The sequence below is a fragment of the Chelonoidis abingdonii genome, chromosome 2 (assembly GCF_003597395.2).
Source record: "Chelonoidis abingdonii isolate Lonesome George chromosome 2, CheloAbing_2.0, whole genome shotgun sequence".
NCBI classification, from domain to species: Eukaryota; Metazoa; Chordata; order Testudines; family Testudinidae; genus Chelonoidis; species Chelonoidis abingdonii.
The window spans coordinates 144,027,670-144,052,945 of record NC_133770.1 but is presented as its reverse complement, the minus strand read 5'-3'; the positions used below and the strand labels follow the sequence as shown (position 1 = coordinate 144,052,945).

Here is a 25,276-nt window from a genome sequence, read left to right as displayed (position 1 = left end):
TTGGTTTAAAGAGCCCTTTATATCGATATAAAGGGCTTTGTTGTGTGGATGGGTGCAGGGTTAAATCAGTTTAACACTGTGAAATTCGGTTTAAACACGTAATGTAGATCAGGCCTTATAAAATACATGTGAAGAGTTTACCATCAAAAGGTCTGATACAGCAAACAGTCCTGAATGCATCATTTCTTCTGCACACAGTCCAGTTGAAATCAGGCGGACTCCCTGCTACAGTAACTACCTGTAAGATGTTTCTAGATAGAATACACAAGAAACAATTGGAACAGATGGAAGTTGGAAACACCAATAAAAATATCAGTACTGGAAATCTTTATGCAAGAAGTGGGTTTTAAGGAGAACTCTGGACTCTTAGAAGACAGGGAAGCACTTTATCAGTATAAGATATAAGGCATGATGAAAGAACAGTCCAGTATTCCTTTTATTTATGCCAAAGAAAATTTCTCTTACCTTTTCCATGAAAATATTTAGCCATCCAGTAGATGTTTTTTAAATACATCCCTAAAAGTATGTAAAAAAAACTAGAGAAAAAGGAAACAAAACTGTGGGTAGATTCAAAACTTTTTTTTCTCTCTCTCTACTATCATAGTAAGTGAATTGAAACAGTGAGTGAAATAAATTGTTTTCATAAGTGACATAAAAAGAAGAATGAAATTATTCATTTCAACACAGTGCTTTAACCTCCCATAGAATATATGTATGTAATTGATGTGGATTATATAGTTCACAAAAGAATCAAAATTCAGTCTATGTGTACTACAAAAGCTACAGATTTGGAGACAAATATTTGACTGTTTTATTAGCATGAAATTGCTGTCTTTCAGCTATGGTAATATTGGTTACCCTTGTAAGTTTTTCTAGTCATTTGATATTAGTTGAACATAATATCCATAAGCATTCACGTGTTCCTATCATTGTAATCCTTGTCTCACTTACATCCATCTCTAGCTGTACTCATTGTACTATATCTAATCCTAGGGTACAGTGCTCATGTTCAAACAAAACTAACTGTAGTACATACTACTTTGAATAGTCAACAGTGGATCTGCTCTTGGTCATAAGCACTGTGTCCAGTAGTCAGTGTCTGCAGGAGCCTGACTCTTAGATTAGAAACTCCTTGGAATAGAGACTATGTATTGTATTATCCTGCAATGTACAATACGTTTGTAGTGACACATAAGTCATAATAATGAAAATATTTTTTTCATTTTCGATGTGGTATGTCAAAACCATTGTTTTGACCTACATAACTCCTATATATTAAAACTATCACAGAACAACAGCACAACTGTCATGAACTATCTGAAGAACTACTTACAGTACATAAGAGATATTCAGTATCTTCTTCCTTTATTTTTCATCAGAGATTATGAACAAGCCTGGAGTTAGAAAGAAAGCTTGACTGAAGTCTGCAAATGATATATTTATTAAATGTAATTGTGAATGAATTATACATTGACAAATATTGCTTGCCAATCTCTTCCTTTGTGTTCCCGCACTCTGTTTTTGTTGTTGTTTTTTTGGTTTCCCTACTTCAAGGTTCTCTCTTTCACTGCTAAGCAATGTGACAACAAACTAAAGCAGTTGAGCATGGTTAATTCTGCTTCTAGTCCAGTGTCACTTGCAGTTTCATGAATCAGCTATTTCTGATCCCAGCAACCCTTAATGTTCTAAAATATCTTACATCATCATGTTTCAAAATTTATATCAGTGAGACATGCTATACTATCAGTACAGGAAATAAGTAAGCAACAGAGACTGCAGTCACAACAAATAATTAATAACAGAATTACACTTTTTTTTCCTGCTATGTAAAAATCAATTCCTGACAAATGTGTATCGTAAATTCCTGGATAAATTTTGTTTTGGGGAAAAAAATCAAGTTGCGTGATGAAATAAGAAATACATGTAATTTTATTTTGGATCCTTTGATAATATATAATGTCTCCTAACCTTTTAAAAAATCTGTATCATTTTTAAAAACTTACAAATTAGCCCATATTGTGTTCCTTTGTAGCCTTCTTCAGCTGTGCAATGATATATGCCACAAGGATTAGATTTGTGCATTTATGCTTTTTTATTCCTTCATAGATATTTCATTGACCATAATACAGAAGAAGATAGGTATTTCATCATTGATGCTAACACTGGAACCATTAAGACTGCCAAGATCTTTGACAGAGAGGAAACACCTTGGTACAACATCACAGTTGCTGCTTCTGAGATAGGTAAATAATACATTTTGCAGACATGTAACAGAAAAGCTTCCATATCATATGAATGCAAGACTAATAATTGTTTTTAAGGAATATTATCCTGATTGTCTATAGGTTCTCTTCAAAGGCAGGCCTTTTTCCACTAATTTGGAGGTAAAGGAGAATTTGAGGTATACATGTTATTTCTCTAATTCCAGAAAAAATAAAAATACATGTATTTATTCATCTATGTAAATGTACAACTTTTTCCTCTATTAAGCACATTGGTACCAATTTATCTCGGGCACTACTCCATTATATGTACTGTTCTCATATCAGGGAGAAATTTAGCCTTTTTGTGGGGGTTGAATATCAGCTTTCATATTTCTTGACAAATAAACAGTATATATTTTTTAAAGAATATTGCCTAATCTGAGAAACTTAACCATTCCTTTTTATAGCTAGAATTAACCTAATGACCCTACAGATTGAATCCCCCCTCCACCTGCTCCCCTCCACGATCCCTCCCCCTTCTCCCCCATTGTTTTCATCTAGGAAATTAAATCCCCAAATATTTCTTAAGGTTTCATTAATCTGTTTTTTACTTTGGAAAGTTGGACACAGGTTAGGAAATTTTGAAATTTTTACTCATTGTGACCAAGACACAGAAAGCTGAAGCAAATTGTCTGAGGATCACTGTGGTTTAGTTGATAAGATTTGGATCTGGATTCTTTTCCTGTTCCTACAGCAAACATTCTGTGTGAAGTGCTCATAACTGCCTAATCCAGACCAAATTCCTCTGAGGAAACAAGGCTACTCGTTACCTTAAAATAAGAGTATTTTCTTGATAAAACGGGAGTATTTTCTTGCATCTGTAAAGCCAATTTTGTCGGTAGTCCTATTTAACTTAAACAGTTGTAAAAATTGTATTGGTAGAGGGGAAAAAAATGTTACACTTTTTTAAAATTCTCCTCTAATTAAGAAAATAGCTAAAAGTGACTGAACTCATTTTTGTCACAGATCCTACATCCTGCCAAAGTCTAAATGCTGGCATCAAAACAAAGGGAGAGAGGAATACTAAGCATGTGGCCACACAAACTGACAATTGAATCCACAAATGTAATCTTTCAGTGATTATGATTTTGCTTGGGAACATGAACTATTTTCAGATGCAATTTTTCTTTTCTTCTTGATATATCTCATCATTGCCACAAAATGATGCAACACAATGTGGACCAATGACAATAGCCACCAACACTAGTGAGCTTCCCCTCTGTTTTCATCTGTTTCAGCTACAGATTAAAATTGACTCTGTTTTGCAATTTGATTTATGGAAGATGCTACTAGCATATGCTATAGTATTAGTATATATATAATTTTATGAGGACAACAAATTGATTTTTTTTATTATGCCTGCTTTTGGGATTCAGTTCCTATTTTGAACTAAGTAAATTTCTATAGTAAATAGTAAAATCTTGAGTTTTATGTGGTTAGTCATAAAAAAACACAACCACTGAGACTTTGGTGTGCTTTTCAGTTTCTTTGCATAATGTCTTATTACAGTGCAACATGCACTAAACTATAATTTAGGCCTAATCATAAACAGGTGCATAGTAAAAGTGAGGTTTAATTAAGATTTAAAAGCTGCATTGGGACATCCATATGAAGCTGCAAATGAGAAGTAATAGTTGCTATCCAGGCTTTCCAAATGTAACTGTTTCGCAGAAATAAATCTCAATAGCATTAAAGTTAAATGAAGCTTTTCTATACATTATTTATGTCACATAATCAAGAGAGTGGTATTGTGCACAGGATAGTAATAACGATAATATTTATAATTAAAGAAAATTAGATGTATGGTGATGAAATGCTTTTTTAAAGACAATCTCCTTAGAATTCTACATCCACAGTGCTCTGTGTTGCAGGGAGAAATGGGCATTGCTTTCCCTCCATGTTTACTTCTCATTCTTAAAATGGGGGAGTTGGAAAGATTTGAAGCTTTTGGTAAAAAGAGGAGATTGACAGACAGATAAACTAGGTTTTGATTAGCCTTTCTTGGGTCCTCTTCTTCCATAACTAGTTTCTAAGATTTAAATATTTTAATGTACTCCAGTTGGAATTGTCTTCAAGTTTATAAAGATTATCACGCTGTACCAAATCCCCTGAGAAACTGGAAATTGAAACTAGTATTGGACAAGGAGTCTATACAGCATGCAGAGCATCAGTGCTCTCCTCACTCTTTGTTACTCAGACAGACTGCCAAATGTTGCACCATCTGCAACTTTTCCATGGCACTCACTTTAAAATGAACAATGCGTTTCAGAAGATAAGCCTTGGGCTGACAAATAGGTAGAACCACCATGGCTAAATCCTAATATGACAAGAATGATCATAACCTTTAAGCAATTTATGATAATTGCTTAGCCAGGAACAGTGAAGAATGCAGAAAGTCCCTGAAAGTGTGCCCTACCTTGACAGTCAGAGGGCACAGGTCCTCTGGTGACATTGTAGTTTTGGCCAGGTGAACAAAATGTTTTCCTCTCCCCACCAACATCACTTCTGTCTTGCCTAAGTTTAGTTTCAGCCAGTTACTCTTTATGCTGCAGCTTATCTCACAATGCTGTCTGTATTTGATGTGAAGGAGATTTAGAGTTTGGTGTTATCTGTATACTACTGGCACTCACACTCTGCTTACTTTTCAGGTTTATTGTTTCTGAGCCCTCTAGGAGGTGCTTACATGCACTTTCTGGGTGGAATTTTGAGAGGAACTCAGTCCCAGATCCACTAAGGTATTTAGGCACCTAACTCCCATTGAAATCAAGGGATTCGGGTCTCAGCATTGGCCTAACTACTCCCACTGAAGTTTTACCTCAGTGGGAGCACAGTGAATCTAATGATGAGTGCTTTTGAAAATTCCATCCCCAGTGAGCACGAAGCATGAGTCCTTGCAAGAGGTATCATAGAATCATAGAATATCAGGGTTAGAAGGGACCTCAGGAGGTCATCTAGTACAACCCCCTGCTCAAAGCAGGACCAATTCCCAACTAAATCATCCCAGCCAGGGCTTTGTCAAGCGTGACCTTAAAAACTTTTAAGAAAGGAGATTCCACCACCTCCCTAGATACAGGAGGTGGTGGATGGTATGGGGCCATCCTTTCTTTAACACATTTAACTGCAAAGATGGATAAGAAATGAGGTATAAGAGGGCCACAGTCAGAGTAAGTGGGATATGCCAAGAAAATAACATAGTTGAAGTAGCTGCTTTGGCTTTTTCAGCATTGGTTGGTGCAAAACAGTCTGCAATAACACCTGCTAGGAACTCTCCAGATGTCAAGGAATAAGAAAGTTTATAATGCAGTACTACATCTTAAGTGAAGGAACTGCAGAGTGATGAACCTCAGCTCAGTTCTGGGGAAACTGACTGAGAATGTATATTAAAGACAGAGTAATGTAATACTTGGATAAGTGTAAATTGATAGGATTAAAACAGCATGGCTTCAGTGAGGGTAAATCATGACTCGGTAACTGTTAGAATTCTTGGAAAAAAGTAAATGAAATAGTGATGGAGGAGAGCCAGTTGACATGATTTGTTTGGCTTTTTTAAAGGCTTGAGACAAGGTCTCTGACAAGAGACTATTAAGGGAAATAAATAACTACAGAATGAGTGGGCAATGTGCTGTCATAGATTAAAAGCTGATTTAGTGAGAGGGAACAGAGCCTCAGTGAATATTTGTTCCTCTGAAAGGAAAATAGTTAAGGGGGTGATGTTGGGATCAGTTTTGATCAGAATACTTTGTAATAATGTAATGAATAAAATGGCAGAAAAGTGGTGAAATCAGATTGTGGTATATCCTATCACAGCTGGTAAAAATTAAGGAGAATTTAGATGAACTCCTGAAGGATCTAAGCATATTGGAAATTGGGCAGTAATATTTAAACTTAGATAAATGTGAGGAGTCATACTGGAGGAAAAATATCAAAACATCTCTCATTCATATATATATATGAATATGGTGGAACTACAGAAGGGTGTAGAGATTAAGGACAAGACTCGGCTACTGAAAAAATACAAGGGCCTGACTCCATCTGAAGCCCTAGAGACTGCTAAACAAAGGGCTCAAGCAACTGGCCTACCAGGCTAAGGAGATACACTAAAGAAGCAGAGGCCAAAAAAGTAAATGCCCTGTTTCCAAAGACCATCCAAGAGTACTCCCAACTGCAGTGCAACAACACAATAACAGCAGAGCCAGCAGCAGCAGAACTGAACAGTATGGAGAACATATGGAGAAAAGAGAAGACTCATAACACCAGTGCAAAGTGGCTGCAGGACCTGAGAACAGAGCACAAGCAATCTCCCAGAACAGAAACCAGTCACCATCACAGTAGAAGACATCCAGCAGCAGGTCAAGAACATGAAGAGCTGGACAGCACCTGGACCAGACATGATCCACACCTACTGGCTAAAGAAACTAAACAGCAGTGCATGAACACCTAGCAGCACAGATGAACCAGCTGCTAGCAGCAGGCTCCCACCCAAACTGGCTAACACAAGAAGGAGAGTGCTGATCATGGAAGAACCCCTGCAAGGAACACGAACCAGCCAACTACCAGCCAAGCCTGCCTCTCCACAACATGGAAAGTCCTATCAGGCATTTATAGCCGCCAAGCTACAGGACCATATGGGCCAGTACATGAGCACAGCTCAGAAGGCATTGGGAACAACACCAGAGGCCAAAACACCACTTGCTCATAGATAGAGCAGTCACCCAAGACTCAAGGTCTAGACAGACCAATCTGAGCACAGCCTGGATTGACTACACGAAAGCCTATGACTCAGTGCCGCACACGTGGATCTGTGAATGTTCTGGCGCTATAAAGTCAACAGGACACTAAGACCTTCCTCAAGAAACTCAGTGGGACTATGGAAGACAACACTGGAAGTCAACGTAAGCAGCTTGCACAAGTGCCATCAAGTGCGGCATATACCAAGGTGATGCACTGTCCCCGCTGCTGTTCTGCATAGGTTAAAACCCCCTCAGCCAGATAATCACAAGGACTGGTACGGGTACAGGTTCAGGAGTGAACTACCATCAGCCACCTCCTCTACATGGATGACATCAAGCTGTATGCTAAGAATGAATGAGACATCAACTCGCTAATCCACCTGACGCGGATCTACAGTGGGATATCGGGATGTCATTCGGACTGGAGAAGTGTGGCCGGATGGTAGTGAAGAGGGGAAGGTAGTCAAGACTGATGGGTGGAACTATCAGCGGGCACATAGCAGACATACAGACCGCTACAAGTACTTGGCATCTCTCAGTCACATGAAACCACGATGAGGAGGCAAGGAAACAGCAACATCCAAGTATCACCAAAGGATAAGACAGGTCTGAAGAGCCAGCTCAGTGGGAGAACAAGATCCACGCCATCAACAGATACGCCCTGCCGGTCATCAGTATACCCTGCCGGTATAGTGAGCTGGCCAAAGGAGGACATGGAGGCTGCCGATGTGAAGACCCGGAAAGCTCCTCACAATGCACGGAGGTTTCCACCCCAAGTCCAACACCCAGAGACTGTAACCAGCGGAAAGAAGGCGGGCGGGGCTTGGTGAGCGTCAAAGCCACTGTCTGGAGGAAACCGGAACATCCAGGAGTACATCAGTAAGATGGCCCCCAAAAGATGAGCTGCCTGAGAGAATGCCTGAGCAGCAGCAAGCATGGGAGGAAGACAAGCAGAAGAGTGCCATGGCAAGTCAAGACCCTGCATGGGATGTATCATTGACAGATAGCTGAGTGGCTGACATTGGGAAATCCTACCAGTGGCTGGAAAGGGCTGGACTAAAAGACAGCACTGAGGCACTGATCATAGCAGCACAGGAACAGGCACTGAGCACCAGATCCATTGAAGCAGGGGTCTACCACACTAGAGAGGACCCAAGGTGCAGACTGTGCAGAGAGGCCTCAGAGACAGTCCAACACATAGTGGCAGGATGTAAGATGCAGGCAGGAACAGCATCACTGAACGGCACAACCAAGTGGCTGGCATGTGTACAGGACATCTGCACAGCGTATGGGCTAGACCCTCCAAGACCAGATGGGAGATTCCACAGAAGGTTGTGGAGAATAGCAGGGCTAAGATTCTGTGGGACTTCCAGATCCAGATGGACAGGCAGGTACTGGCCAATCAACCAGACATGGTGGTAATAGACAAGCCAGAAGATAGCGGTGGTGATAGATATAGCAGTGCCAAGTGACAGCAACATCACGAAGAAGGAATATGAGAAGCTGGAGAAGTACCAGGGCCTGAAAGAGGAACTAGAGAGGATGTGGAAAGTGAAGGCCAAAGTGGTCCCAGTGTGTAGGAGCACTCGGGGCTGTGACTCCTAAGCTGGGTGAGTGGCTCCAACAGATCCCAGGAACAACATCAGAGCTCTCTGTCCAGAAGAATGTAGTGCTAGGAACAGCTAAGATACTGCGTAGAACCCTCAAACTCCCAGGCCTCTGGTAGAGGACCGAGGTTGAGGAAGACACATACCACCCATAGGGATGAGAGGGAATTTTTTTTTTTTTTTAATGAATGAGATTTTTGATTTTATATATTAAAGCAGATGCTTCAGATGCATATATATAATTCACACACAGTGATACATCCGGCAATAAAAACTGATACAAACCAGGTATCAGTATAATATTATATATATATACACACACTGATACATTCTGAAGAAGAAGATCTACTGCAGGAATCACTAGAGATGCTTCATTTAAGATTATTGCTCAATATGCAGCAATGTTGAAAACAACAAATAAGATTCTTGCCTACTCTAAGAGAAGGATGGGGCCAGGGAGGGCAGAGTACTGAAGCATTCATTTCTAATAGGCTTGTTCCAGCTCTGAAGTCAATTCCAGTTAAAGTTAACTTATAGTTTGAATGTGCAAAGCAACACACACTACAAAGGGAAAGATTAAAAAAAATCCCTTGGAGCCTGTTGGTTCAGTAATATGGGTAAAAGCTGTGGGGGAAAATAAGCATAACATGGAGGCATTAGAGGATTAGAATGGCATGCTGCATCAGAGGTCCCAGCCAAGAAAAATTGCAAGTGTTGTAGAATGTTGCTGAAGAATGTTATTACTGCTGCTAGGTAGTTATGGCTGCTCAGTGCTTCTGTCTCGGAGCTCCACTCTATTAGCACTAGCAGAAAATTCAGCCTGCTATTCAGACAGGCCTCAATGTCCACTCACAAAGAAAGACCATGGCGTGATTCTAACTCAGCTGGGTTTATTGCCCTGAAGGACAGTCCTAGCGTTCTGGCTCTGTGGTTACAGGTAACTAACACATGACTACCCAGTGGTAAAGAAGTGCTGCATCAGCAGTGAAGTTTCTGCTGTCCCTAGGCCACACAAAGGGTTAAGGAGAGGCATCCCAACATTTATAGACTGAGTCAAACAACTTGCATATCACCTTACATGTTTCGTGACATCTGCTTGTTACTCCTGTCATAAACAGATTGTTAAGGTTAATGTCTCCTCTACCTGTAAAGGGTTACAAGCAGGGAACTGGAACACCTGACGAAGACCAAGCAGGAGACAAGATACTTTTAAGTTTGGGTGGAGGGAAGCTTTGTGTGTGTGTTCTTTGTCCGTTGTGTGTTCTTCTCTCGGGGGTGGGGTCTGAGAGAGACCAGACATGCTACAGGCTCTCTAAGTTTCTGTTCAAATAGTAAGTAAAAACAGGCGTTTAGGCTTTTTGATTTTTTTACTCTATTTGCAATTGTGGATCTGGCTGGTTAACTTTTTATGTGTAGTTGCTGGAATATTTGATTTGTATTAGTACGGGGGGAAGTTTCTCTCTGTGTCTGTAAGCTATAGGACCTTGTAATATTTACATCTTGAAGTACAGAGAAATTCTTTACTTTTTCCTTTCTTTTATTAAACAATTTCTTTTTAGACAACCTACTGATTTTTTCTTGTTTCCCTTGTTTATCCCAGGGGATGGATAACTCACCAGGACGGTGGGGGAGAGACGGGGAGGGGAAAGTTAGAATCTCTCTCTCTTTTCCTTGAATCTGTTTGCCTCTTGTGGAAAGGAAGGGACATGCTTCTCTGTATTGTGATTTAAGAGTTTGGATCAGTAGCTCTCAGGATAGCTCAGGGAGGGAAAGTCTGGAGGGGGAAAGAAGGGGAATGGTTTATTTCTCCTTGTTTTAAGGACCCAAGGGATTTGGGTTCTTGGGGTCCCCAGGGAAGGTTGGGAGGTAAGAGTGCCCCAAAACACTATATTTTTGGGTGGTGGCAGTGCTATCAGATCTAAGCTGGTAATTAAGCTTAGAGGATTCATGTGCTAGTATCTCATTTTCTGAACTCTAAGGTTCAGATCTGAGAGGGAATGCTATGACACCTCCCCTTATACCTTGCTCCAGATGACTTAGGCAAAACATCCCTATTCATCACATCTTTCAAACCCTTTTATCTGTGTTAGGTCAGGATGAACCTGTGTTAATCTTTTGGAATGTGTTCACATACATGCCCAGTATCTGTTGTTTCTTAGGAGTGCCTGTGTTTTACCAACACTCGCAATACTCCTTGCAAAGTTCAAGTATTGAACCAGGAACTTGTAAGCAATTGTTTTAATACATGGCCTGACTTTACTGACAATGGTTCAGGCCTCAAGTCTTGCACAGGCCCAGTGCTCCAGGCATGCTCTCTCTCTCTCTCTCCCCTCCAACAAGAAGGATTTTGTCAGGAAGTCTGGTTCAGCAGTAAGACTGGCAACTAAACATTTCTGAGACCTGCCACATAGTAAACACAATTCACAATCAGCCGGTGGAATTCATTACCACAAGAAGTCATTGAAAAGGAAAAGATTTGACATTAAAAGGATAATAATATCATCCAGAGTGATAATGGTAAATGTTAACAAAAATCATGAATTTTGGAAAGACAGAAACCCTCATGCTTTAGGCATGAACCAACCTGTAGGTATTGAAGATTTGAAAGAAAGTTTCTTTGTCAAACATACTATGTTATAACTGCGTTCTACAGAATTTCTCACTCTTTCCTCTAAAGGAGATGGTACTGGCCACTGTTGGATATAGAATCCTAGTTTAGATAGCTCACTGGCCTCATATAGTATAGTAGTACCTATATTCCTATGCAGCGATCAAGTGAACTCATTGAATTTATATCCAGAGTGGGGAAGAAGTGGATTAGAGTGGGGAAGAAGAATTTGCAACCATTAGGATAAACTCCAAGAACAAGCCTGAATTCCAGTGTCCACAAAGACTTATTTATTATGGTTCCTAGATCTTTTTCCAAAGAAGATTCTAACATGCAGAGCAGAGGATGCAGAGAACTGAAACAAATAAAATAACTTGAAAATAGCAAAGCTATCTGCTGGGATAATGTCAGGTCCCCACAGACTTTCTTAAGCTCTGCATGTCTGAAGTTCTGGAAAAAGAGAGTAAAATATGACCATGTGAAACAATACTGCGCACATGGAGTTTTGATCCCACAGTGAGATAGGAAATAAGAGTCTTTGAAACATTATTATGCAGCCACATAATTTTAAAAGTCCTCAAGGATCTAAGATAAAACAAGATACTGGAAAACAAAGATATTTGATTTTGTTGTTTGTTTCTTCTTCTCCCCGCCCCATTCCTCCATTTCTCATGCCAGCTTCAAAGGGAAAGGCACAAATATATACATACAAAGTGATATATTAATAAAATGTGCCATGGTTTATGCTGCAGTATTGAAATGATCCCAGGGAAATAGTCACTACAAAACCCCAACAGAGCAGCACTTTTTCTAAGACACTCTGAGGCAGGGCAATAAATTCTAATCAAAAGAAAGAGGATGAGGATAACCAAAACCGCAGGCAGTAATTGTTAACTACGCTATAGAGATCAGTATGGACTTTTTAATTATACACAAGCTTTTTCCAAAGATCAAATATAGTGGAAATAGAAATAAAGAAATACAAGGAAATAACAATGACAACTAAGAAACACAGAATTTGAGAACAAATTTAAAATATATGAAATTGTTTAAAACAGGTTCAAGAGTTATCAGATCAATGTTATAAGCAGACCATGTAGCCTAAGAGAAGATAACATGTGACATTGGCCTAAAATGGAGCCATTTTTTTTTCTTTCAAGTGCCACACATATTTCCAGTTGAAGTCAGTGGGCTCCAAACAAAGGAAAGAATTGGCCAGTAGTTCTCAGGTTTTGCAGTAGTTTGGGGAGGGAGATGGGGAAGGAGACATGACTATTTTGCTTTTAAGAAAAATATATGTGCATTGAGATTAAATCCATGTTATTACTGATTCTGCAAAATGAGACAGAAGGATGAAGCTTGAGGAACTGAAAGGTTTAACAAAAATGGTCAAAAAAATGGTAAACGTCCAGAGGATATAAAATAGACGCATTAACACTATCAAGAGATATACTGGCTTGGTTTACAGTAACAGTGACCAAAATGTGTGTACATTTACATACACTTAAAAGTGAAATGATAGATGCACACAAGCACTCTTGTTTAACTTTGAAAAAAAAGATAAAGAAATGTATGTATGTACAGCCTGGTGGCAATAAGTCTATGGGGTGATATGATTCTGGTGTATAAAGGGGAAAAGTAAACTTTTTTCTTATGAATTAGCACTGATAGTGCCAGAATTGTTGTTAATGTAATTACCTTCAAAAGCAAGTGAGATTCTTTCAAACTCACATCCCTAATTTTAAAGATCAAAGACACTGCCTATTAAAGACATATGTAAATAGTCTTGAGGCTATTAATCTGGATTACAATTAAGCAACCACCATACATGTGCAAGACATTTCTTGGGAATTGATGACAATCTGAGAGGTGCTTGTTTAATGAGTAGCAGCCCTAAGGACCTTTAGGTACAGCCAGTCGTGAATTCCAAGGAAATACACTATTAGGAAGATCATTTGAGCTATTAGAACAAAGAAGAGCGAATGGTTGTGTCCAAATAGAATTTTATGGATGTGATTGTCAAGAAATTTCAGCATTGCCATTGACTTCAGTGAAAACAGAACTGGTTCAGTGCTGATCACTTTTGACAATCCCATCCTTAAATCCTGCAAGATCTTTCATATGGGCACAGTTTGCAGGAAAAGGTCCTAAGCAGAGCCAAAGAAAACCAGTATATGCAGCGAGTGCAGTGGGTGATCAGCATGGGGAAGAATCACACAGTGAGGCAGACTGATACATACCATTTTGAAGATAACTGTTCTCTTTTGAGAGAACTACTATTTTTAAACAGAAATGTGTTTTAAGGAGTTACATTCCAAATGATAATCAATTTGTGGTGGTTTTATGTGATGTTGACACCTCTCCTCCAGTGTAAGCTGAGGCACGGTAAGGTGAAGTGACATGCCCAGGAATCACATAGTCAGTGGTATGGTCAGGAATACAACCTAGAAGACCTGACTCCCACTTCCCCTTTCTGACCAAGAAACCGTATTAATGAGGGAACACTACTGAGAGGTAAAAGAGATTGCTCATGACTACTAATATTTCTGCTGCCATTAAACTAGAATAAGCTATTTGGTTTCCATTCACTCATTCTTTGTAAAATGGAACTGAGAATAGAATGAGAATAGTACTATATTAGGCCATTTTATTTTCTCACTTCACATTTTCCCATAATCATGAGTTAACAGTCAATTTTAATGTCTGGTATCAGACAATTATTAAACAGATGAATTCAACTTTTTGTTCACTACAGGATTGTAACTAGAATAAAAAATTATATAAAATGCATTCATTCACATAATTGTTATACCATGTTAATCTCATAACACTGTGTATTTGGCAGAGGGTTCTGGATGATTTCCTATTCAATTCCAGTAAGTATGGTGCTGGTTGTACTATTTTGTTGCTCCTGGAAATTTTTTTATCATGATTTTTGTTTAATTTTTCCTCAAAGGCAATATATATTGCAGCCACAATGAGCCAAATAATCCCATTGACTCCAATAGAATTTGGTCACATATATTTATAACGCACGTGGTCATATCTAGAAAATAAATTCTATTATAAACTGCAAAACTATAAAATAAACTGTTGCATCACAATATAAACTGCATTCTTCTTTTCATCTTTGGCCTCACCTGTATTCTGCCTACTAATCCATTTTCACTGTGGCTTTTAATATTCCAGGCAGTTGCTTAATTTTTCAAAGAAATAGAACCTACTATAAAATATTTCCTCTTTTATCCCTAAATCTGGATCTTGAAAGAGTAGAATTTTAGAATTACTGGGTCTGAGATCCAAGACTGACTATATTTTAGTCAATGAAATAATGAAAAATTGAAGGTCTGATATCTTTTTAACAGCAAGAGCTAGAAACGCCTACTTTACCCCATTGATGAACTGGGATTCCCAGGTTTTCAATTATATAGCATCCATATCCATCCTAGGTAGGCAGATAGACTTTGGACCCTAAGAATCATGACATGTTTATTTGTAGAAAGTCTATCAATTTGTTTTCAAGCATTTCTAACATACCTCTCACTGTAGTATGGAAACATTGTACAAAATTATAAAAACATAATGAGAACTGTTTAAAAGGCAGTTGTCCATTATTCTTTTTCTTCTAATTCCAAGACCTCTGTTCATTCTACTCCCTAATCTTGGGTTTAGTTATTGTCTTTTAACTTCTAGATATGATAGATTTTTTTTCTCTTTGGGTTCTTTGGGGGGAATGGTATGACAAAGAAGAGATTCTTACATTATCATATGAAGATGGTGAGGTAGGGAACTTCCTGAGACCCCTTGGAAAGGTGTTCCAGAGTCTTAGGTCTGCATTTGACAAGGTTCAATCTTCTGCTCCTTCTGGGATCTAATAAGTTAAATGTTCCTAGTGATTGTAGTTACCAAGGTGAGTTCTTGCAAGAAAGGCAACCTTTCAGATATTGTGGGCATTATCCCATACTGGGCTTTGTTAATCAGTACCAGAATCTTAAAATGGCTACATTACTGGCCATGGATCCAGTAAAGAATGTGGTGCCCTGACTTTCCCTTTGGTTTGTCCCACCTAGGTGGTGAGTGTCCATGGTGTCAACAAGCTGTGGCTTGTTGCTTACCTCAAGATAGAGTTGCCGTAGTCCAGCCTGAATGTGCTAAATGTTTCTTCTCCACTGCAGTAGTAGTAACAATAATAATTAAAAATAATGTGTCAAGATCTATATTCAAAAGTAATGGTCAGGGTCGTCTTGTTTTCTGCAATGGAAGAAGCTATTTCTGGTGCTATCTGCTAATTGATTTTCCCAGCTCAGTTTGAGTTTGAAATGAACTTGAGGTTGCATAGTCTCTTGACTTCAGGAGGGTATTCTCCCTGAGTGAAGGATAAGGTAATTACCAGCACCTTAAAACATTTACCTTTTATGATTAGCATCACAGACTGGCCTACATCAGAGCTTCTGTCTCCTTTATTCACTGAGTGGGACAATGCTGTCTGTGCAGAATGAATACGTTGTGCACGAAACATAGTTGTACCCATGTCGCTCCAGGATATTAAGGAGACAAAGCAGGTAAGATAATAATTTTTATTGGACCAATTTCTGCTGGTAAGACACACAAGCTTACTTCACCCACCTTGTCTCTCTTGTGCGTGAAAAGTATTTTAGATCATTCGGGAAGGTTTTAAAAAACATTGGTTGTATTGTCCCTGCATAGTATGATAACCAATTCAACCTCACTCTTGAGGTGCAGTGATCCTAAAAATAGTGCATAAAAAAATGGGAAAACTAGGATGGTTAAAATTTTCTGTCAAAACTGTTTTTTTTTTAATGAAAAATTTGGGAGGTTGACTAATTTTTCACAAAAAGTGTCTGCTTTCTGGGAAAAATTTCAACTTTTGTCCAAAACCAAGTACACTAAAAGAGAAATGTTTTTGGTTTTCAGCCCAAAGCCAAAAATTTGAATTTGGAAATGTCAAAGCGCCTTTTAATATATTTTTGATAAAAATGAAATATTTTAACATTCTCAAATCAAAATGTTTCATTTTAGCTTGATTTGACATGAAACCCAGTCCTCCTAAGCAACTGCAGTGCACATGGGAGTTGTAGTTCAGGTGCCTTATGTCCCCATTTTTCTTTGTAGGACATGCTCTCTGACTGGACTTTATTCCTCATGATGCACCGCAGCTTCTGAATCACCATAGCACCCAGGTGGACACCATTTGTCAAAATCCCCCTTCCCCCCCCCCCAAACAAAACAAAACCCAAAACATTTCAGTTCAGCTTGACAAACTGAAATATTTTGATTCGGGTAGGTCCAATCCAACATGAAATATTTCATTTCAGTTTTCTTTGCAGGAACATTTCTTTTCAGCAGAAAGGTTTTGGGGTTTTGACAAATAATGAAACTTTACTGCAGGGGAAGCAGGGAATCTAGTTAAAACTCTTTGAGAAAAATCTAACGTGATGTCTTCAAAATGTGGCATTAAACAAAATATATGATAACATGTTACACTGGCACTCATTTGTAATAATCTGCATAATTCAGTCATGGCTTTACAAACATGAGCCATCCTGAATAAATACCAGCAAAATCTGAATATGACCACATACAGTCATGTGTCATATATTCTCTCACTGTTTACAGTTCTGTGTCTACAGTTTATTCCTTTTTCTAAATATTTATTTTGTTTTCTAAGATGCCATAACTATTTATTGCTGTTTTTGTTCACATGTGGTACAGAAGTAACAGAAATGCTTCCCCCTACTCTGTGAAATGCTAAAATAGTTATTTGGCTTAACTTAGTAGAATTCACCTTCCCTCAGATTTTCCTAAAACAAAGTAAAAAACAGGCAGTTTTCCTTAGTTGTTGGTACAGTGTTTGAGATAAATAATTAATCATTATGATGATTCCCATACCTGAGCCATCCTTATGAGGTCTCAAATTCAGGAAGTGTTCCAGATTGAAGTGTCGGTAGAGCAGGTTTTGGAACAAACTGATAAATTAAACAATAGTAAGTCACCAGGACCAGATGGTATTCATCCAAGAGTGCTGAAGAAACTCAAATATGAAATTGCAGAATTACTACATGTGGTATATATCCTATTTCTTAAATCTATCTCTGCATCAGATGACTGGAGGATAGCTAATGTAACATCAATTTAAGAGAAAAAAAAAAAAAGGCTTCAGAGGTGATCCTAGCAATTACAGACCAGCAAGCCTAATTTCAGTACCAGGCAAATTGGCAGAAACTATAGTAAAGAACAGAATTATCAGGTTGATAGATAAACACAATATATTGAGGAAGAGTCAACATGGCTTTTGTAAAAGGAAATCATACCTCATCAATCAATTAGAGTTCTCTGAGAATGTCAACAAACATGTGGACAAGGGTGATCCAGTGGATCTACTGTCCTTGGACTTTCAGAAAGCCTTTGACAGGCCAAAGTAAAGTAGGCAGTCATGGGATAAGAGGGGAGGTCTTCTCATGAATCCGTAACTGATTGAAACATAGGAAACAAATGGCAGGAATAAATTGTCAAGTTTTCACAATACAGAAAGGTAAATAATGGGGTCTCCCAAGGATCTGTACTGGGACCAGTGCTGTTCAACATATTCATAAATGATCTGAAAAGAAGGGTAAAAAGTGAGGTGTCAAAGATTGGAAATTATACGAAATTACTCAAAAAAGTTAAGTCCAAAGCAGACTGCGAAGAATTACAAAGGGATCTCACAAAACTGGTTACAGAGCAACAAAATGGCAGATGAAATTCAATGTTGATAAATGCAAAGTAATGCACATTGGAAAACAATATAAACTTATATAGACAAAATTATGGGGTCTAAATTAGCTGTTACCACTCAAGAAAGAGATCTTGGAGTCATTGTGGATAGTTCTCTGAAAACATCTGCTCAATGTGTAGCGACCATCAAAGAAGTTAACAGAATGTTGGGAATCACTAAGAAAGTGATAGATAATAAGAGTGAAAATATCAAATTGGCACTATATAACTCCAAGCCCACCCTTTGCATACTGAGTGCAGTTCTGGTAACCCTATCCAAAAATATATGTGAGAATTGGAAACGATACAGAAAAGGGCAACAAAAATGATTAGGGTTATTGAACATCTTCTGTCTGAGGTAAGATTCAGAAGACTGGCTCTGTTCAGCTTGTAAAAGGGAAGCCTGAGGGGGGATGTGATGGATGTCTGTAAAATCATGTATTGTGTGGAGAAAGCCAATAAGGAAGTGTTATTTACCCTTTTATATAATGAAATTAATAGGCAGCAGGTTTAAAACAAAGAAAAGGAAGTATTTCTTCACACAATGCATAGCTTGTGGAACTCATTGCCAGTGGATGTTGTGAAGGCCAAAGTTATAACTGGGTTAAAAAAGGAGTTAGATACATTTATAGAGGATAGGTCCATCGATGGCTATTAGCCAACATGGTCAAGGACACAACCCCATTCTCTGGATGTCCCTAATCATCTGACTGCCAGAAGCTGAGACTAGACAACAGGGAATGGATGGCTCAATAAATAACTCTGTTCTGTTTATTCCCTCTGAAGCATCTGGCACTGACCCCTCTAGGAAGACAGAATTTAGGGCTATATGGAACATGGGTCTGCAACCTAGAATGACCGTTCTTATAGATTAACTTGAGTATTAATTATATGTCATAAGCTTCATGATATTTTTTTACTCAAAATGGTGTGGATTAATGTACAAGGTGCTTCAAGTTTTTCTGAATTTCTACATTCTGCTAGAATATTATTTCAGACCAAAATCTTAAAGTCTTTATTCAATCTTCTCATGGAAAACTATCACTGAATTCAGCAGTCCAAATCCTGGTCTTAGTTATACCAGATGTCAAAGATGTCATGCAATAACTGAACCCAAAGTGTTGTTAAGGATATCCTGTGCATTTAAGAATGTTTCTTTGTCTAAGCCTTTAAGATGTTTCTGAACTTCATTACAGAGCAGTTGCACAAAGAAAGGGTAAAGGCACTAACTCACCTTTTCACATTATGTTTTGTCCATGAGCAGCTTTTGATTATGGGTTTCCTAGGTGAAAAATGCAAGGGGCACAAAGTGTGTTAAGGAGTTGAACTGGAGCAAGGACCCCCTGAAAAGTAACAGAAGTGCAAGATTGTTGCTCTGGAGACAGGGTAGCAGTGTCTGATGAGAAGGTTCTGCAAAAAGAAAGTTGCCTGTTCTGCAGTTTGTTACCACTCCTGTTCAAGCAAACATGGCTTGTATACATTTTGTGAAAGAACCAACTACACCAAAATGTGTGCCTCAGCATCACCAATTCCTGCTCCAAACAGGAAACTTACCTGTAAGCCTCTGGATTCTGCAAACAGTCAGCAAAGGGGCAGGGTAAAGTAGTGGGGCCTGTCTTATAGCAACATCATTTTACAAACCAGGTTTTGCTCTTGCTGAGCCAACTCACTCTCTAGGGTAATTTTCTCTGATGCTCTCTCACAAAATCCAGAGAAGCAATTTTCAGCTGGATTAGTGTTTTTTTAAATTATTACTGCTATTATTTAAAACAAATAAAAAAACCTTTTAAAACAAATAAAAAAACCTCACAGTCTCTTCCCTCAAAGTCTGTGCAGGCTGAATAGTCCCTTCCCCAATTTTCTCTGGCTCTTACCTCAGAGCCTTAGTAATACAATTTTTCTAGCAGCAGTCCATTGAACTCAAAGCCACTGACCTCTCCGCTTTCTGGAGAGTATTGCTGACCCTTCCCTCCATATTCTATTGCTTTCTTCAGCTAATTAAGTGCCAGCTCTTTACCCTAGCTGCAGTGGGTGGGGCTAATTAGCCAGGCAGCCAGTTGCAGGCTTCTGATCTCATAAGAATGGAATCTCTTATACCTTCACAGGCAATACAATGTTACTATCTAGTGCTCTCTGCTCTATGTTGTGTCTCACTTGCTTTTTTCTTTCCTTCCCCTACCAGTGTATTTCTCTCATCTTTAGAGGAGCAATAGTGTTCTCTGATTGGGAGTCATCATTTTTCTTTGTCATCCCAAGCTCTCTCTGGTCGTGTCTCATCTGACGTCTTCAGTTTCTTTCTCCCCCAAATTAATGGGGTTATTCCCAAATGTATTTTTGCTGCTTTATTCACTCATCCAGAAATAGATTGTCACCTTCTTCCCAGTCCATTCCTCCTACAATCATTCCTTGTCCTCCTCTGACCCTCAATCTGTCTGCCTCCTTGTGTTAGTTTTTGCCCCTTTCAGTTCATAGCCCCCTCAACCCATCTGCATGAACCTGCTGGGTGCAAGAGTAGGGATCAGTCTCCTCTTAGCCATGGATCAGCTCCAGCTCAGCTGCTGGCAGAATGCACCTCCCATACTTCCCACTAGTGAGATGCATGCTCTTGGACTGTCACAACTCTGCACCAAGAGGGAGGGAGCAGGTAAACAGAAGGAAACTTTTAACTGTATTTGCCCAACTGTCTGGCGTAAAAGGAATGTGCTGTCCTTTCATTTGTACTGTCCTAGGAAACTTCATGATGTGCCTACTGGGGAGGGCCAACTTTGAGCTTCTCTTGTACCTTAAACTCTTTTCCCAAGGTCTGATTTTCCCACCACCTTACTTTGAATTATCTTCTGTGAGTAAGCCTACTGGTATTCCAAGTCCCTTCTGCAACTAGTGACCAGATAGTTAGCTTGTCCTTTCTTCCAGCTGTTCAGAAATGACTAGTTGGTATCTTTCCTGTTCTGAACCTGCACTTTTTTCACTAGTCTTCCATTCTCAAATATTCCCAATTGAGTCATCTTATCTGGTGCAGGTGACAAGTTCAATGCCTCATCCCTTGCCTTAATGTGATACAAAAAATGTCCATAGTTGCACCTTCTACCGGCCTTTAATATTCCGTAGTGGAGAGATGATGCAGTTTACAGTGGGCTGTTATGAATCTATTTATATAGATTCAATATAGGTTCTTATACCATGCTCATAACTATAATATCTGAGTACCTTCCACTAATGCATTGAGCAGTTTGACTAGCATCTGACCCATGTGCTCTCATTCTTTCCTTATAGGGAGAAGTGTATGCAATGGAATGTCTTGTTTTGTTGGATGAATTTGTTTTGTTTTGATCTGGGGTTTGGTAGGGTGGATATTTCTATTTTTTCTGTAATATACATGTTGCTATTTATTTGTGTTAGAAAAGGCAGAATCAAATAATTGTGCCTTGTACTTGGTGCAGAGGTTGCTGAAGTTTAGCACCTGGGGACATTCCTTCCATAGTCTCCATTATTTGTGGTATATCAATATTGCATGTAGTTAGAGATTTTATGATGACACAGTGGACAATGCAGGAACAAAAGGAGGAAGGTCAGACCTTCTCCAGCTCCATAACAGTAGTGTGTGAAAACAATGAGAAATCCTCGTGGCATCTTATATAGACATCTTCGAGTAATTGCACACATATATTTCACCAGATGTGTGTGTGTGTGCCCAGCATGCCAGAGCCACTGCTCGTTGGGGTGGGATGTGACCTGCACATCCTAGTGGCCTCTCCTGGGCCTATATAAGGACAGCAGTGCCCTGACCCCTCTCAATTCATTTTCATCACCTGTGGCCTGAGTCAGAACTAGATGTACAATTTACCTCAAGTTCTTTTCTTCTATAGTTAGCCAGCTTAGCCTTCTAACTTATCTATAAATAGTTAGCAGTTGGTAACTGTTGTTTAGGTTTTTATTTTATTTTTTACTTTAAATTTTGTTTTTAATATTTTAGTGCTATGCACTGGTGGCATGAAGCGCTCATTAGACTTTGAGCACTTCCTGTCATGTAAGTGTCTATCCTGAATCATCACCCTCATACATTCTTCCTTTTTGACTCCATTAAGGAGCACATTGAAAGGTGCAGTATCTACCACACTTTTTAGAAAAGAATGCAGCTTTATAGAGACCCACACCTCAAAAACCACCTATGGAGCAGGTGAGGCCTGCCTCAGCCCTGGGGCCTTCACATGAGTGTCCTGCTGTTATGAACCAGCATATAGACTGTTTGGCGTAATAATCAGAGTGGGAGTCAGGACTAGTGGGCGTAACAGGCGTCCAGGTTGGGGAATGAAGCCAAGGGTCAGCACCAGAGTCAATTGCCAGTTACCAGAACCAGGGGCCAAGCCAGAGTCAGAACCAAGAATCAAAATTCAGGGTCATAGTCGAAATCAGATGCTAAATACCAGAGCCAAGGGTCAGAAGTTGGGGGCCGGGTCAGAGTTACTGAAGATGGAAGGCAAGATATAAGGACAGGAGGAGAGGCAAGGATCAAGCAGGAGCCCGGTGGGAACAGGAGGTGGTGAAGTGGGAGGCAGGAGCAGAGTAGGAGTCAGGAACTGGGTTGAGTGCAGGGGGCAGGCACAAGCACAATCCAATGCATCCACAATAGAAAAAACACTGGGTGGCTCTGACAGACTTCCTGTTCCTGCTCTTGGCTTAAATAGCATAGTTGGGCCAATCGGTGGAGTTGAGTGATCCTCCAATCAGAGCGCCCATGGGTGGTCCCTTGGCTGGGGCTGTAGCCCTAGTAGCTTCTCAGCCCACCCACTTTAGTACCTAGCGGGTGGAGACCAGGAAGTGGCAGCTGACCTGGGACTCTCCAGCCTGGGTTCAAACCCTGAGATATCGCACCTTCCATTTACATGAAGTCTGTAAGTTGTCTGGCAGACCCCTGGACTTGCATTCTTCTCCACAGAGGAAGAGGGGGCAATCTTCTTTAGAGCCTCCCCAGAAGTGGACACTTAAGCTTGTCTTCCTTGAAGAGAGCTCAAAACGTCACTGGGCTCTTCAGGTACCCATGATAGAGCTGGGCCATGTATACATCTTCCTGGTACTGCAGCAGCAGGATATGGGTACCAGGTCATCAACTCTGGTACCATCTGTAGGAAGGATGTTTTGTCTGGTACTGCAGTGGAATGATATTGGTACCTACCTGTCAACTCTGATACAATCTGGTGGATGGATATCAGTACTGTTCTGTTGACTCAGTGTATTATCTACAAGATGGCTGTTGAGTTCAGAACCAGTGCATGCTGTTTCAGTGCTGACATCATTAATACTGACAACCCCACAGGTCTATGAGGCAGCAAAAGAATTTGCTTTGCCTCTCTGTTCCAAACCATCCTGTACAGCATAAGTCCATGCATTTTTGACATCTCCTGCTGTACTGACTCTGTCTCTTCAGCTCTGATGCAGAGACTGTCAGTACCAGCTAAGAAGCATATTGAGGGCAGGGTGCCTTCTCCAGTACCCACTTTTGACACCAGGACATGCTGTGTCAGCGATGGGAAAGTCTTAGGTCTCATTTTCCCATTCTGCCCTGAATTTTTAGTAGTGATGCCTGCCGATGAAAGATCATGTTTGGGAGATTTAAATCAACCCACACAAAGTAGGGCACAAGATTTATTTAGGAGAAAAAAATATTTCCTCTCCTTTCTCCAGATGCATATATCAAATCAGCAAGCACTGTGAGCTACATGTGACTGTGTAAACTGGTATGCACTGTCCAGGTTTAGTGATAAATTACCAGGAGGAAGTGAAGTATTTCCTGCCAGAAAGTTACAAAGTGGCCAAGATGGCTCTCCAATCTGCATTTGCTGCAGCTGATGCCTCTTCTGTGGTGATAGCATCTGTAATAACAATGAGAAAAGCTTCCTGATTACAGAAATTGGGTATAGCAACAAACATGCAACAAACTATAGAAGACAGTCTGTTTGGTGGTTGGTGGTTGTTTTCAGACAGAGCTAATGAGACTTTACATTCTTTTAAAGACTGTTGAGCTACTTCTCATTCACTAGAGGTCTATATCCCAGCCACCAAGAGGCACCAATGCAGACCTCAACAACAGCATCTATATCAACAGCAATATTACAGGCAACCTTTCTATCCATTAAGGTAACCTCATTTCTCAAAGAGGAAGCTTAAATTGCAAAGCAAGAAGTCCTCTAATGCCAAGTCAACAGAATCAGCTTGCCTTTACTCAGCTGTAGGGAAGAAGTCCATTTGACTTCTTTCTCAAGGACAACAGTAATCTTCCTTCCATCTCCCCCCATATGGGGACAGATTTTCCCATTTCTTCAGTGCTTGTAAATCTATAATAACAGACAGATGGGTCCTAAGCACTGTGGAACTGGGATATTCTGAGGAGTAAGGGAATATGTAAATTACCTGGATAATTATGTGGTTCAAGGCACATCCAAACACCAGGTTCTCCACTACATCAAGTACATTCTTAACCTCTTTGACTGTCTGGGACTTATGCTGAACAAAGCAAAATTGGCATTAGTCCCAACATAGAAAATAGAATTTATTGGGCCCCCACTCAATTGTACTAATTCAGCTGCTTTTCCCCCTCAGGAGAGATTTCAGACCATACTATGTCTCTCAAGTCACATCTCACCACCACAGTCTTGACGTCTCTAAGGTTACTAGGCATCATAGCCTCATGCATGACCCAACATGACAGGCTTTGCCTGTGCATTCACCAAGTGTGGCTAAAATCAGTCTATTATCTGAACAGATAGCCTTAGACAAGTTGGTCTGTATGCCTTTTGATCATAGCACTGTTAGTGTGGTGGGTGGATCAAAATAATATATCCAGGGACGTTCCTGTCAAGGGTTCTTTCCCCACTCTGAACTTTAGGGTACAGATGTGGGGACCTGCATGGACACTTCTAAGCCTAGTTACTAGTTTAACTCTGGTACACTGCCACCACCCAGAATTCCAGTGTCTGGGGCACTCTCTGTTCCTCCAAAACTTCATCTCCTCCCTGGGTTGCCTTGAGGGACTTCACCAATTCCCTGGTGAACACAGATCCAAACCCCTTGGATCTTAAAACAAGGAAAACTCAATCAGGTTCTTAAAAAGATAATTTTTACCTTTTCTTTCTTTAATTAAAAGCTATCTCTGTAAAATCAGGATGGAAAATGCTTTACAGGGTAATCAGATTTCTATAGACCAAAGGGGCCCCCCCCAGCCTTAGGTTCAAAGTTACAGCAAACAGAGGTAAAATCCTTCCAGCAAAAAGAAACATTTACAAGTTGAGGAAACAA

At 39.7% G+C, this 25,276-nt stretch overlaps 1 protein-coding gene across 2 annotated transcripts in view; it reads left to right on the top strand.

The window, feature by feature from the left end:
• CDH18 (cadherin 18) overlaps nucleotides 1–25,276 on the top strand; it is a 973,183-nt gene that overhangs the window by 902,601 nt on the left and 45,306 nt on the right. For both annotated transcript variants that reach the window (XM_075062696.1, XM_075062695.1), the window contains one exon: nucleotides 2,107–2,243. In XM_075062696.1, coding sequence (XP_074918797.1) covers nucleotides 2,107–2,243 — 137 coding nt within the window. The remainder of the gene's footprint in view (nucleotides 1–2,106; nucleotides 2,244–25,276) is intronic.